The following is a 14,060-nucleotide window of genomic DNA, read 5'->3' on the forward strand; positions in this document are numbered from 1 at the left end:
TTGATTACCAGGTACCTTGGTACATACATGTGGTAATTATATGGTGTATCCAAGCCTCAATATTCTGGTTTTTATAGGAAAACCTCCATCACAGAGTGACAGAAGCCCTGAAGGAGAAGAAAAATGGCCCAAGGGTCTATTGAGATGCGCTTGGACCGAACGGACCACTGGCCTGTCAAGCAGAAGAAAGGGAGGTGCAAATATCCCGGCTGTAAAGGGATCGGCGACATGCACTTGTGCATCATATTAAAAAGAATCTGCTTTCTGGAGTTTCATATGCTGACATAAGTAAGTCGGCCACGCATGCATAACATTTGTTGTTCTGGGACAGTAGGAATTCATGTAACTGATTAAATTGAAATTTAGATGCTGTCACACAATGAAAAATATTGTTTGCGCACCTGTATTTTTGTTTAAAGTTTGTATTACTTCCCAAAGCTCAAACAGTTAAGGTAAGTGGCAGTGGTGGTTTGTGGATTTTAAAACAGAGGATTTATTTTTATTATTATTAACTACTTTAAATGGCATTTTTGGTCACTTTTAGACATAAAAATAATAATAATATAAAAAAAAAGTAAAATGACAAACATACAGCAAGAAAATATAAATATAATTTCACTCACCTAGTTACTGGGGATATTGGCACAAAAACATATTCACATATTAATATTATTGTTAACCACTTTATTAATCCCACAAGGGGCAATTGTATTAGGGCGATGGCAGCACATCACAAACAAAAAGAAAAACATACATTAAAACCATCATATTCAACTCCAATATCTACATATTACAACATTACAATGCACCACGCTTTATAATAAAATTCACACAAGGAGAGAAAGATTAAAAAAAACAAAAACGAAAAAAAACCCTCAAGAATCCTTAGTAAAATTTGCATTACAAATACGAATGACTTCTTGTATAAAAAGTGAACTTGTTTAGATTTGTGTTTGACAACAAGGATAAAAATACTGTATCATCTGCATATTTCACACCATGACAGTTTTCCTCATAAATTCGACAATCATTCGTATACAGGATAAAAAGAACTGATGACAATACACAGCCCTGTGGAGATGTGATCGATGTACAAAGTGTTTCTGATAAAACTCCATTCATCCTAACCCTTTGCTCCCTACAGGTTAGAAAGTCCACACCAGTTCATGACACATATTAAATTCATTTACAAGTTTCTTAGCCAAGATAATAGGATTCATTGTGTTGAATGCTGATGAAAAATCAACAAACAACAATCTGGCAAAAGAATTCCCGCTTTCTAGGTGCTGATGGAGAGTATCCAATAGAAATAGTTTTGCATCATCCACACCTCTTTTAGTGTGATATATGCAAACTGCAACGGATCTAATTTCTTATCCGTCACTAATATAATCTGAGACTTGACTTCCCTTTCCAAAGTTTTCATCACTAGCGAGGTTAGAGCAATGGGCCTAAAATCATTAAAAGAATGGAGTTTCTCTCTCTTGGGTATGCTACAATTGAAGTTTTCCATAACTTAGGAACTACAGCCTGATCCAATGATGCTTGAAACAGTTTATAAAACAACCCACTGAGCTGCTCCGCACAGTGATTAAGTGTTCTTCCACAAATACCTTCAGGTCCAGTAGCCTTGCTAACATACCCTATGTTTTTTAGCTGTTTCAATATATTCTGAGAATACGGTTTCAATGGGGCAGAGCCACTTAATATCTGTTTAATATTTTTCAAGTTTGACAATTAATTCATCCTTCTCAAAACATGTAAAGAACAAGTTTAGATCATTAGCTGAAAAATCTGCATTTCTTTTTTCAACTGGAACTTTCTTTGTTATATTTATGTCTGGCATATTTTTGATTCCATGCCAAACAGCCCTCATATCACCCTGAATAACCTTTCCTTCTATTTTATTTCTGTAGTTCAATTTAGCACATCTAATTGCTCTTTTTACTTCTTATTGATCATTTTTTTCTCCTCATTTGTCCCTGATAAAAATATCCTTTTTTTCATATTAAGAATATTTTTAAGCTCTTTAGTAACCCATGGCTTATTGTTAGGAAATACCATCAGCCAGAATAATAGAATCGACACAAAAGTTAGGTTCGAAACCACTAAAACTTGATCATTTAAATCAGGGCTACCATTTAAAAAAAAATGTCCCAGTCCGTACATTCAAAGCAACTTTGTAGGTGCTCTATACTGGAATTAGTCCAGTTTTTATTCGTCTTTTATATTGACGTACAAATCATTATTTGGGGGCTCGTCCGGGATTTGTACACCAGGACTTTTCTTTCCCAAAATGAGAATCATATGCTTAGTGATTCACTTGGTGTGAGCTTTTGCAAGTGTATAAATATATCAAATACAAAAACAAATTAATTTAAAAATTAATAGTTTTTTTTTTTAATGTATTATCCCATTGTGGCTCAAAGTTTCCATATGGCAGCTGCGAAAAACTGCTCAAAATTTTAGTGTTATTTATATAATATTATAGTATTTATTAATACTTTGAATGAGATATTTTATATTTTCAGTTTTCATTTTAATTTTAGCTGTCATTTTGGTTAGTTTTTATTTATTTATTTTTATTTCCGTTTTAGTTTTTTAGTTAGTTTTTCAGTAATTTTAGTACCTCAAATTAAACTTATTTTATTTCCGTTAGTTGCATTGGCAACATTTAGAATTTTCAGAAAGTTTTTCCTCTAATATTTATATTTTAATTTAATTCAGATTTATTTCAGCTTTAATATTTTTAGTTAACAATAACAACTCTGAATTGAAATTAAGGTGTAAGGAAAGGGTCAATAGTGTAATTATAGATGTAATTACAGAAGTTAATTACATATGTAATTATATGCAGGTATTTATTAAATATAAGTACAATGTAAAAACATGTATGTACACAATAAGTGCATTGTATCAAATTATTAATTTAAATGTTAGTATATAGTAGTTAATGACACTTAATATAAAGTTGGACCATATGGGCTCATGAAATACATTTGAACAAGTCAGCACACTCCCCTAAGTCAAAGCAGTCTATCCTCATGTCTATGATGTTCTGGTGCTGACATTTGTTTGGGGCATGTTGCTTTGCAGTTGCTAGGATGTTCTGTGTGGTTTAAAGGCGGTTGCTTTCTGGTCCAAGTTAAAACAGCCCACCCAAGCCTCTATGAAATTCTGGTCTCTAGATATGGCTCAAGTCCATTCCACAATGTAAGTCTAAGGGACCTTCCACTCTTGTATTGTCTGCCAGGTGACAATTGTTAGTCTGATCACTTAGAACAATTCTGGATTAGGGAATTTGTTCAAACCATGTTTGTTAACACAACTAAATTACAGTTGTTACTGATTATACAAACTCTTGCACCACCAGTTCTTTAAGGGACATCTGTGACAACTGCGCATGTGGAGAGTCTTGCACTCTGGTCAGCTCATCCTGTAACTGGGCCACAGGCAACTCAAGACTGTAGCCCAAATCAACAAGAGCCTCCAGCAGGGGCCCTTGATACTGCCGGAGCTCGTAGCGTCTCACTGTGGGCAGAGCTCTTCTGCCAGTTTGAAATGCTGCGTCAAAGTCTTCTAGATCCCTTTGGCACACCAATATGGCGCACAAGGTTGGTATCACCAAAGTAGGGTCATGAGAAGAAAGTTTCTCCTGAAGTATTAACGCCTTCTGGAGGCCCTCAAGGGCGCGGGAAAAGCGCCCCCCACGCAGGAGGTTATATGCAGCTTTTAGTTCCTGATGAGTGAAGAACGCTTGGAACGCTTGTGATTTTCGGACACACCGGATGGAGTAGAGCTGAGTAAGATAGTCTCTGAGGGCTACGCGCCGCTCAGCGATGTTCTCCTCTGAGAAGTTGCCCCTCATTTTCTTCCTAGGCATCACAATGTCTTCCATTTCCTCATTGAAGTCCACCAGGAGCTCCTGATGAAGGTGAAGGAAGTCTGAGTAGCGTCTCTCAATAGCTACACGCTCACAGTCGTAACTGCCTGAGCGGATCACCACAATCTGGTACACCTGAAGGACAGAAATAAGCTGCAAACTTAGACCTAATATGGAGGAGACAGGAAGCATTGCTGTCTGGTAAAGACATGTACAGCTAACAGTTTTTGATCCTAAGGCCGTGTTGAGACCAGACCATAATTTCATAGTCTTGGTCATGTCATGGACCCGGCCTTGACTTGAGACAGAGTCTGGTCTCAACTACTGTAACACTGGGGATAAGTTTTTTTTGTATGTTCCAACTTGCTCGTATGCTCTGCTCTGTGCTATCATTTCTCTAGACCAGAGCTCCGGCTATTTGCGTGACACTGAAGTGAAACCAGGCTTCATTCATTCCAAAAGACAACATATTTTCATTGTCTGAATCATTCAGACCCTCTTCTAGTTTCTGCCTGGACTCAAGACTCAAATGAGCTGGTCTTGACTACAACACTGCCCTTTAGGTTCCCTTTAGGTTTGAAAAAAAAAAAAAAGTTCTGATATTAATTTATATGTTTATAAAGGAAGGTTATTATTTTGGTTCCCAAAAATAATAATCAAATAAGAACCATACACTAACATTAGCTGAATGGTCTGTGTTGTTGGGTGGTGAGTAAACTATGGAAGCTTGTTTCCGCCATGGAATAAAAAAAAAAGTAATTGCGACTCTTTATCTCCCAATACTGACTTTTTTTTTCTCGCAATTGACTGTTCGCAAAGACCCGCCCCCTTTAGTTACTGTTGCTACATCCGACGTGCCATGCCGCTCTCACCATGTTCTCACGCAGTGAAAAATACATCGCAGAGCAAAGAGGACACTGACAATGTGTCGACAGACAAGACAGAGCAGGTTACTTTTGATATGAAACAATTTCAAATTTTGTAATTTTTAAGGAAATTTAAACAATAAATACCATTTTGTGGCTCTTTAATGTGTCGTGACAGATCGCTGTAGCTCGTGAACTGCAAATGACGGCTCAAAACGGCTGATTCGACGTTATGACTGGTTAGATCACCTGTCAATCAAACTCCCGGCAAAGGTTCAATTGTGATTTTATATCTCACAATTCTGACTTTTTTCTGACATTAGCAAGCTTATATCACACAAATCTGACTTTTTTCTTCGGCAATTGTGAGAGAAAAAGTTAGAATCGTGAGATAAATGCTACCTTTTTTTTTAATTCTGTGGTGGAACTTGGCAATTGTGAGAGAAAAAGTTAGAATCATGAGATAAATGCTACCTTTTTTTAAATTCTGTGGTGGAAACAAGGTTCCACAGTGATCATCCTTTTTCCAAAATGAATGAATTGAATGAATGAATGAATTTTGATGTAAAATGCAGCACATTCCTTGAATATAAAGTGGAAAAGGGGAACGGTTAAAAATACGAGGTCATCAGCGCCGATAGTCTCGTGGGCAGCGCACCGACATATAGCGCCGTTGTGCTTTGGGTGACCCGAGTTCAAGTCCCGGCTTGAGGACCTTTCCCAATCCTTTGCCTGATTCAGCACGTTGAAACGGCGTTGAGGCCGTCGGTGAGTGCGGGAACTCTGATTGGATGTTCAGCTTAGCGAACGAGTCAGTGCACGAGAATTAAAGCGAAAGAGATGAAAGAGAGCAAGTAGTCTAAGTCAAGATGGCACAGACAGAAGGCTGGTCTAATGTTATTCCAAAACGTGAATATTTTCATAACAAAATGAGCCAGGCAAGCTGCTACATTTTGATGGAATAATGTAATTATTAATCTGTTGGAATAACAAAAATAGAAAGTTTGATTTCATTTTTATAGTTATTTCACTACAATCTTTGATGTACCACGTATTTGGACATTGTTTGATCGATGATTCGGGTGTTGGGGATGTCGAACAGCAGTTTAACGCTTCTGAACTCCTGCTTAACGGCTCTCCAGTGCTGCTGCAGTTCCGCTGTGGTCAGACAGGAGGCGCTAAAACCCAGATCAGCCTCTTCAGCTGTGAGGATACATGTAATCAAAACGGTGACCACACAGTTCAAATGTCATAACACACACCACCATAGACTACTGAATCAGATTCTGCTCTCATAATTTCACAGTTACAAAACAACTGACCATTATTGTATAATGTCTCCTGTTGTGGTGAAGAATGCTCAGGAGGTGACGAAACCATTTCTGTTTTGGTGTTGTGTGGTTCTAGTTCTTCCTCCATAACAATGTGCTCTAATTTAGCTTTCTGCAAAGGAATTTAATAGGTTATTACCATAACTCACATAGAGTCATCATTACAGATAACATTTTGGTACATAAGCATGGACGATAAGGCAGATCCATTCTGACCTCAACAAGTTTTATGGATGATGAAAAATGTTAATTTATTATCATTATCATGAGTCATTGCACTCAAAGGCATTAAACTCTGGATTCTCTAAAGAAATATGGCTCTGAAGATACTAATTTAAGCCATGGTAATTGCATTTATTTTCTTTTATTTGTATGATTCATCTATCTATCTATCTATCTATCATATCTATCTATCTATCTATCTATCACACTTAAACTGTTATCTGGTAATTTTTTGGCATTAAAAATACTTTTAATTTCACTGTATGACCCTCTCAATCACAGTCTGTTGATTCTCTAAACGATGAACCCTTAATGATTATATGATTACATAACTAAACTTATCTAAACGAGGTGGCTCAACTTACCCCACTGGCATATCTTAGCATCCAAGCTATTCTTGTAAGGCAAAAAATAAAAACAACGCTGATTGTGGAACTGAGTATTTCCTGTAGAAAGTTTGTTACTTCAGATTTTATCAAAACTAGCAGACAACACTGAGTAAAGGAAAACAATACTTTTCAATTACATATGAATGGAAGCTTCTATAACAGTTCTTTCTGATGGTAAAAAATGTAATAAAGAAAAATGTAAAAGTTTATCCCAGAATTACACAACATCAGATGTATCCCATGTAAGGAAAGGTAGAAGGCACACTTCTCCAGGAAACAACTATAAATAAACCTCTAAAGGAAATGGCTCACAGACGTGGTGAGACTTTGATGTTGTGCAGGTAACAGAAGATGTAACGGATGAAAATCTGACATCGCTTTAGTATATCGTGTGGTATATCATCTACAGCACAACACGCTGAAAATATAAAGAACAAATATTGACCCACCTGTGCAAACAGAGTTCCAATAATCAGCAAACGCTAAACGTGCTGTTGTGAAAACATTAGCTTTGTTGTATTTCTAGAAGTGAACATTTTCATGTTTTCTCTTTCTGTTGTTCATGTAGGCTGAAGCTGAACCTTTGTTCATGAGGAAGTGAAACCTGAAAAAGGGAGTGTTATTTTGCCTCGCACTTGAACACATTATCATTGGTTTTCATGCAATTAATCTGCACTCAGCCATGCAGAAGTCTAGTGAAACAATGACATACACTCAATTCATGTTGCTGGAATCATTCTAGAGATGCTGATGCCTAATAGCAGGTAATGTTTAAATAAGGAGCCTAATGTAAAATATTCCCCACACTGTTACACCACCAGCAAAGCAACCACTGGGAGTATCTTTTTTGGTATTATGTATTTGTCCAATAGATGGTGCTGTACAGTTAAATTACAGTCAAGTAAGTGGCAGGCTGTTCTGGACAGTGATGGTCTATATACTTATTTTATTCACATAATGCATTTAAATCAGCAAGTGCCAGTTAACATTATGGATTTAAAAGCCATTTCATACTAAAAATACTTAGACAACTAATATGCTTGTCCATTCATGCAACAGTGTTGTTACTGTTGTTACTAAAACTATTACAAATTGTTTTTGTCAGTTGAAATGAAGCGGAAATAAAATCTAAATATTAGATGAAAAACTTTACATTTAACCAAAATAGAAATGTTGCCTTATAATTGAAATAAACTAAGCTTAAAGTACTAAAATTACTAAAACTAAAGCGGAAATAAAAATGATATAAAGTAATAAAAATGACAAAATTACTAATACTCTAAATAAACTTAAAAAATGAAACTGAAAATATAAAAAATAAAAGCTAATTCAAAAATATAATAAAAACAATACTAAAATAACACTGGCAACAAACTATCAAATTTGAATTTGCATTACTTTGGGATCAAATGTTATTTTTGAAGTGGGTTTGATTCATAAATACAATCTATCAATACAATAAACAGATTTTGGCTCGGTTTTGTGCATTGGGTGGTATAAAAATGTTAGCTTCTTCAGTTGTAGCGGGCATTTTGTAAGATTGCGTAAAGATCACATTGGTTTGAAATGCCATGTCATCAAAAATATCTTCATCAAAAAAATAAGCACATGAGAATCGATTTGTCAGTGTTCGATGAGGCTATGAATTCCACAATATCAACAAACATGGAACATGTTCCAGGTTTCTTGCCAACCCAATCTCTCGAGAAAACGTAGCTTTAATGAGTGTGAAATTTTCATAAAAATTTTGTACGGTTCAAATGAAAATATACAATTTTTATGAAAAAAAGTAAGTATGAAGCTCCATTCCTAACCCCTAAACCAGCCCTCAGTGGATGAGAGCAGATAGTATGAAAAACGTACAAATGAGGTTATACGATTTTTAAAAAAAAAAATCCAAAACTGTTGTGTGACTGTTGTTTTTGCCGTATTATCCACATGCATTGTGGTTACTGTGAAAAACAACCACATTTTACCTAACAAAACATATATAACTTGGTGTGGACTCTATAAATATAGCGTCATTATAGTTACTGTTCTTGGCATGAACATCTTTAGAGTTAAAAATGATTTTTAAAAATGTATCGTTATAAACATGGTGCTTGGTGTGAACTGGCTTTACATGTGCGCACACATCTTTGTAGGAGTGAAGCTACCAAAAATCAAAAATGTCTCCAAAAAGTGAAATTAGTTTCTGAGACTCCAGCAGCATTATTTGTTAAGCGTGACTTTAGTTTCCAAACAGCTTTTGTGAGTCACTCTACTGTATTTTCGGTTTTCTTGATGGATGTTTTAAAAGTTTCTTTGCCATCAGATCAGGGTTGTAACTCGATGAGGGTGGGCGATACAGCGCAGAGGCTGTGAGGCTGAATGAGCGTCTGAAAGGCTCATCACTGTATGGGACAAGGACAGCTCTGTGATCTCCAGCCCATCTCATTCATACAGGCATAAACACATAAACCCCACACTGCTCAGAGAACAATGACATCAAGCCAGTTATTTTAATACACCCCATTGTGTCTGACGTGCCAGGCTGAGCCTTGGTATCTATTTATTAGTTTTGATACATACATATTCTATTGTTCGCAGCATAAGTCGTGTTTTGTTCGTCCGGGGTGGTCTGGGATCAGCGCGGTCCAGCTGGGAGACGTTAGACTGCCTCATTGTGGTTCTCAGAAGAACACTGGAGATGGGATGTTAATAAGATGTGTCATTTGAAATGTACAGTTTTCATACAAGTATTGAGACACTAAATGAGTAGTTTCATTTTACTGAATTAAAAATGTATTTATTTATTTATAATAAACTTATTTTTGACTTAAACTTAGCCACTAAAAATTAAATTACATATGCAGTCTGAGTGCAAGGCATACAGAAGCACTTAAAAGTCTCTTCAAGGTTAAATGACTTTGAGACTACAACTAATTTATGATCTCCTGAGCTGATATACATGACTATATGCCAATGTGTCAAGGTGATAAGATTTTTCTTCACAGCATTAATGAATTTTGATGCTTTGTTGCATTAACATGTGCTGTCTGCTTCTGGCATGGACATATATGTCCCTGAAAATAAATAGCTGTACGTGTATATCGGTCCAGCTGGCGCAGGTCACAGAAAATATCATAGCTGGGCCATTTTGAGTCACACAGTTCATGCCAGGAAAACTGATTAATATTTGGCTTCAAAAAATGACAAGAGGATGATATATAGCTTTATCTTCCCATCTAAACACTATAAAAAGATGAATAGCCTTGAGAGAAGATTGCAAATGTAAAGTGAAATAAATTAACATATCTATATTACCAGCAGACACTTTCAGTTGTGACATATATACAAAGGAAACGGCTACTCAAATGAGAAAAAAATGTAGGGTGAGGCTTGATTTTGTCCATGGGGAATTGATTGGATGGTTGTGGTTTGCTATTGGTGGATCTCATGTGAGTGAGAGGTTGCCCCGCCCTCATGCCAGTTAACACATCATCACAGGCCCTGTTTAGATCTGGTATTAAGATGCGTTTTGGTCGATCGGATCACAAGTGGACAGCGCTAAAAACAGGTGTAAACAGGGTCTAAAACATTTTGAGCTTGTCCACTTTCAACCACTTCCAGAGGTAGTCGAAAACCCATTTGACCAGATTGCTTTCGTAGTGTAGATGCTCATGTGGTCAAATGTGTTCAAACAGCCACAAAAGACTGCCTACTCTCCACCTACTTACTTAATGAGTAAACATTATGGGAAGCACGCTAGCCAGACGGGATTTAAACTTTGTCAGCTGAACACACAAGTTTGGTTTGAAGGTGAAAAATGTACCAAGCACAATGTTCTCTCACCATTCCTGATTTCTAACACACACTCACCGCGTTCGGCTGGTCTTGCGGCTGCCAGAGCAGAAACGAAAGCTGCTGCTCTTCATATGTTTTTCCACCATCTCCGGGTACATTCATATGTAAATTGCGCAAGCTTATTTTGTCCATTAAATCAAACAGTCTGAAAAAAAACCCTTACATATACCCGTCCATTGACCCTTCCCTTGAAGAAGTCAGGACAGAAGTGGTTGAAAGTGGACAAAAGAGACGGATTAAAACACCAGGTGTAAACGGGAATGTGTCTCCCTTGTCCACTTGTGATCCATCAACCAAAATGCATCTTAATACCATGTGTAAACAGGGCCATAGAAGAGAAGAGATGTTATTTTGATGACGTGATTTTAATAATGATTTTGCTTGGATAAATCATTAATAATATCTACTGCAAAATTTGTCAGTTTTGATCTCATGGTTGTCAGGGTTATGTTTAAGTCTGTTTAGTTTCATTGTGTTTTGGTTTTGTTTTCCATGTTCCCGTTTTACCTGTGTTCCTGGTCATTATTAGTTCCCATAGTTAGTCATTAGTTCTTCACCAGTTCTTAGTTATGTTGATTACTCTGTCTATTTAAACCCTTAATTTCCTCTGTTCATTGTTACATGTTGTTGCTGTTTTACATGATTGTGCTGTATTATTATTCCTGTTCTCCTGAGTGTTCCTGTTGGATTTACTAAAGATTGTTTTTGTTATAATTACTGCATCATGCACTTTCTACAGCTGCTAATTGTGACAGAACATGGAACCTCAAAACAAAAAGTAAAGAAAATGGACTTACTAGCAGTCCACCTGCTCTGCCTAGAGCAGGAGCAGTGTAACCTTGAGGACCACATTAAGGACTTCCTAGATCTGCATGCCTCACCCACTACCCGAATTGCTCGTTTTCCGTCTTCTACTACACCATCCTCAGCGAGTGTTCCAAGGCACGTCTGCACAGTGATGGTCTTTGGGGGAATTTTTACCGCATTTGTGGAGTGGGTGTTGGTGAACAACAAATAATCCACTGAGGAGGACATCACACACCCTACTCTGGAACCAGAGCCCAGCCAGCCGCCTCCCACACCCTGCAAGGAGCCTATGCCAGAGCCCACCGTGGAGCCCGAACCTGCCATGATACCTATGCCAGAGCTGAATCCAGAGCATACCATGGCCCCAGAGCCAAAGCCCAATGAAGCGTCTGACCAGGTGTGTGAGCCAGCAACATTATCCGTCCTAGTGGGAGTGCTCGTGGAGTTAGAGAGGAATGGAGTGGAGCCCCACCCACAGTCTCGCTGCTGAGTATGAGCTGCATATGGCCTCTGCATGGGAAATGTAATGAGGATTGGGTAGAGGATAATCTCCATGGTCTCCCGTGCCCGCTGGTCCCGCCCAGTTCCAAGTCTCCTGTATCTCCACTGGTCCTGCCCAGCTCCAAGTCTCCTGCGTCTCTGCTGGTCCCACCCAGCCTCCCTCTCCCACCTCCTTTACCAAAGAAAGCCAGTCCTTCAGCCCCACCTCCGCTGTTTCCCATCAGGTCCCTCGGCTCCCCCTCTGCTGTGTGGATCTGCCTCAGGTCTTTTGATATCCAGCTTCGCCTTGGCAAGGGGATCCCATGACTCCGCCTCCAGCTGCTGATCCCGTCACTCCACCTTGGCTCGTTGACCAGTCGGCTCCACCTTTTACATGTGTTCCTGGTAATTATTAATTTCTATAGTTACTCATTAGTTCCTCACCTGTTCTTTGTTCTGTTGATTACTCTGTCTGTGTATTTAAACATTGTATTGTTGCGTGTCATTGTTTTTTTTTACGTGGTTGTGCTGTATTCTTATTCCTGTTATCTTCTGAGTGTTCCTGCTGGATTTATTAAAGAAAGTTTTTTGTTGTAATTCCTGCGTTGTGCGCTTTCTACTGCCACCAGTTGTGACAATAACATTTATTACATGGCTCTCTGAAAAGCTTGATTCTGGTTGATCATTCGCAAAATTTCTAAGTTAAGTTAAGGTGCATTCATGCCATTTCATTCAAACACAGCTGCTGCCATCTTGCACCTTAGTTATCAAAAGTATTAACTGTAAAATAAACTGGAGGATTATTCAGTATTAATAGTAGGCCTACTGTAATATTGTTGAAGTGTCTGTCTTGTTGCTAGAATGATTGTTTGTACACTGTATTGTAATTGTTATCTTATAATGTATTGCAAGATAATAAACAGTTAAGATTTTCTTCTCAAATCAATATTTCATGTCCCCGTCATTACTTATGTTGTGAAAAGCTGTGTAATAAGTAATACGGACTGTCCGTTATCCCTTAAATGTCTGTCTGTTTGAACTAGTTTGTTCGTCTAGGCCAGAGGTCTCCAAACTTGGTCCTGGAGGGCTGCTGTCCTGCAAAGTTTAGCTCCGACCCCAATTAAACACACCTGAACCAGATAATCAAGGTCTCAGGCATACAAGAAACTTTTAAGCATGTGCGTTGGAGCTGGTTGGAGCTAAACTCTGCAGGGTAGCGGCCCTCCAGGACAGAGTTTCGAGACCTCTGGTCTAGGCTCAAAGCTTCTTGCTAGGAACTATTTTTATTTTATTTTGTGTTTAATGAGCTAATAAGATATTTGAACTCAAATCAATATTTCAATAATTATTTACTTATCTGGCAAGCATCCATGATACAAGATCCTGATCAGAGTTTATTTTGCAATAACCAGCTTTATGTACGTACATCATCCCTTACATCTACAATGGAGAAAAAAATTCTATCACTTATACCACCTCTTGTGGATGTGTCACCTGAAAAGTGCAGTATAAATATAGATATGTATTACCTATTTTTGCAGAATTTTAGGAAAATTCACTTATTTCCAATGACCCAGCATTTTTGTTTTCAAAACTGATAGGGCATTAACCTTTTAGTGTTACTCACCAGAAATTTCATTTCCAAACTTCCACAAAATGTAGGCTACAACACTAACATAATAAAACATTGTTAGTTCACGTTGATTAGTAAAAACTGAACATGCTTTTAATGATACTCGCTGTACATTTCACTTTGACGCAAAGCAATATAATTTTTGGTGAAATGATGCCACAGGAATGCTTTTCCAATTAACCTGGTTTGCTACTTTTAATTATTCAGTGGAGCTGTAGCAATTTATATTCAGACAGATGACAATACAAAAATCAAAAGTGGGCAATTTGCCTAGTATTCACAACCCATTCACATTCTTTCCTGCACTTTACCTCAAAAGACAGGAACTAATTAGTGTACACTGTATAGTCTGTTCAGTACAGTAGTTCACTGTGAGCACCGTCCTGCTCTAGTGCGCCGTGCTGTCACGTTTCCTTCCACAGCACCATTAGTTGTTTGGGTTTTCGTTTTCTTCAGGGTCTGGGATAAAACAGAGTGCAGCGTGGGATGTCAGAGCCAACCACACATGTTCAAGGCCTTCCATCTCTCAGAGGACAACCAGCAGCTGGGTTATCATAGAGATTTTTTTTTTTTTTTTTTTTTTAAATATGAAAGTTTTGTTTC

The 14,060-nt window shown here is 37.7% G+C and overlaps 1 protein-coding gene across 2 annotated transcripts; it reads right to left on the reverse strand.

The window, feature by feature from the left end:
• Positions 1 to 669: 669 nt before the first annotated feature.
• On the reverse strand, positions 670 to 7,307 carry snx20 (sorting nexin 20). Of its 2 annotated transcripts, XM_051883846.1 has the most exons (4): positions 7,141 to 7,307; positions 6,072 to 6,192; positions 5,798 to 5,952; positions 670 to 4,018 (listed from the first exon to the last, which is right to left on the reverse strand). In XM_051883846.1, the coding sequence occupies exons 2-4, from the start codon at positions 6,166 to 6,168 to the stop codon at positions 3,350 to 3,352; spliced, it is 921 nt and encodes a 306-aa protein (XP_051739806.1). In that variant the 5' UTR covers positions 6,169 to 6,192; positions 7,141 to 7,307; the 3' UTR covers positions 670 to 3,349. The 2 variants fall into 2 exon arrangements, with proteins under 2 accessions (XP_051739806.1, XP_051739807.1); XM_051883847.1 differs by lacking the exon at positions 7,141 to 7,307 and having other exon boundaries at positions 6,072 to 7,134.
• Between the last annotated feature and the right edge of the window lie 6,753 nt (positions 7,308 to 14,060).

The sequence above is a fragment of the Ctenopharyngodon idella genome, chromosome 24, assembly GCF_019924925.1.
Source record: "Ctenopharyngodon idella isolate HZGC_01 chromosome 24, HZGC01, whole genome shotgun sequence".
NCBI classification, from domain to species: domain Eukaryota; kingdom Metazoa; phylum Chordata; class Actinopteri; order Cypriniformes; family Xenocyprididae; genus Ctenopharyngodon; species Ctenopharyngodon idella.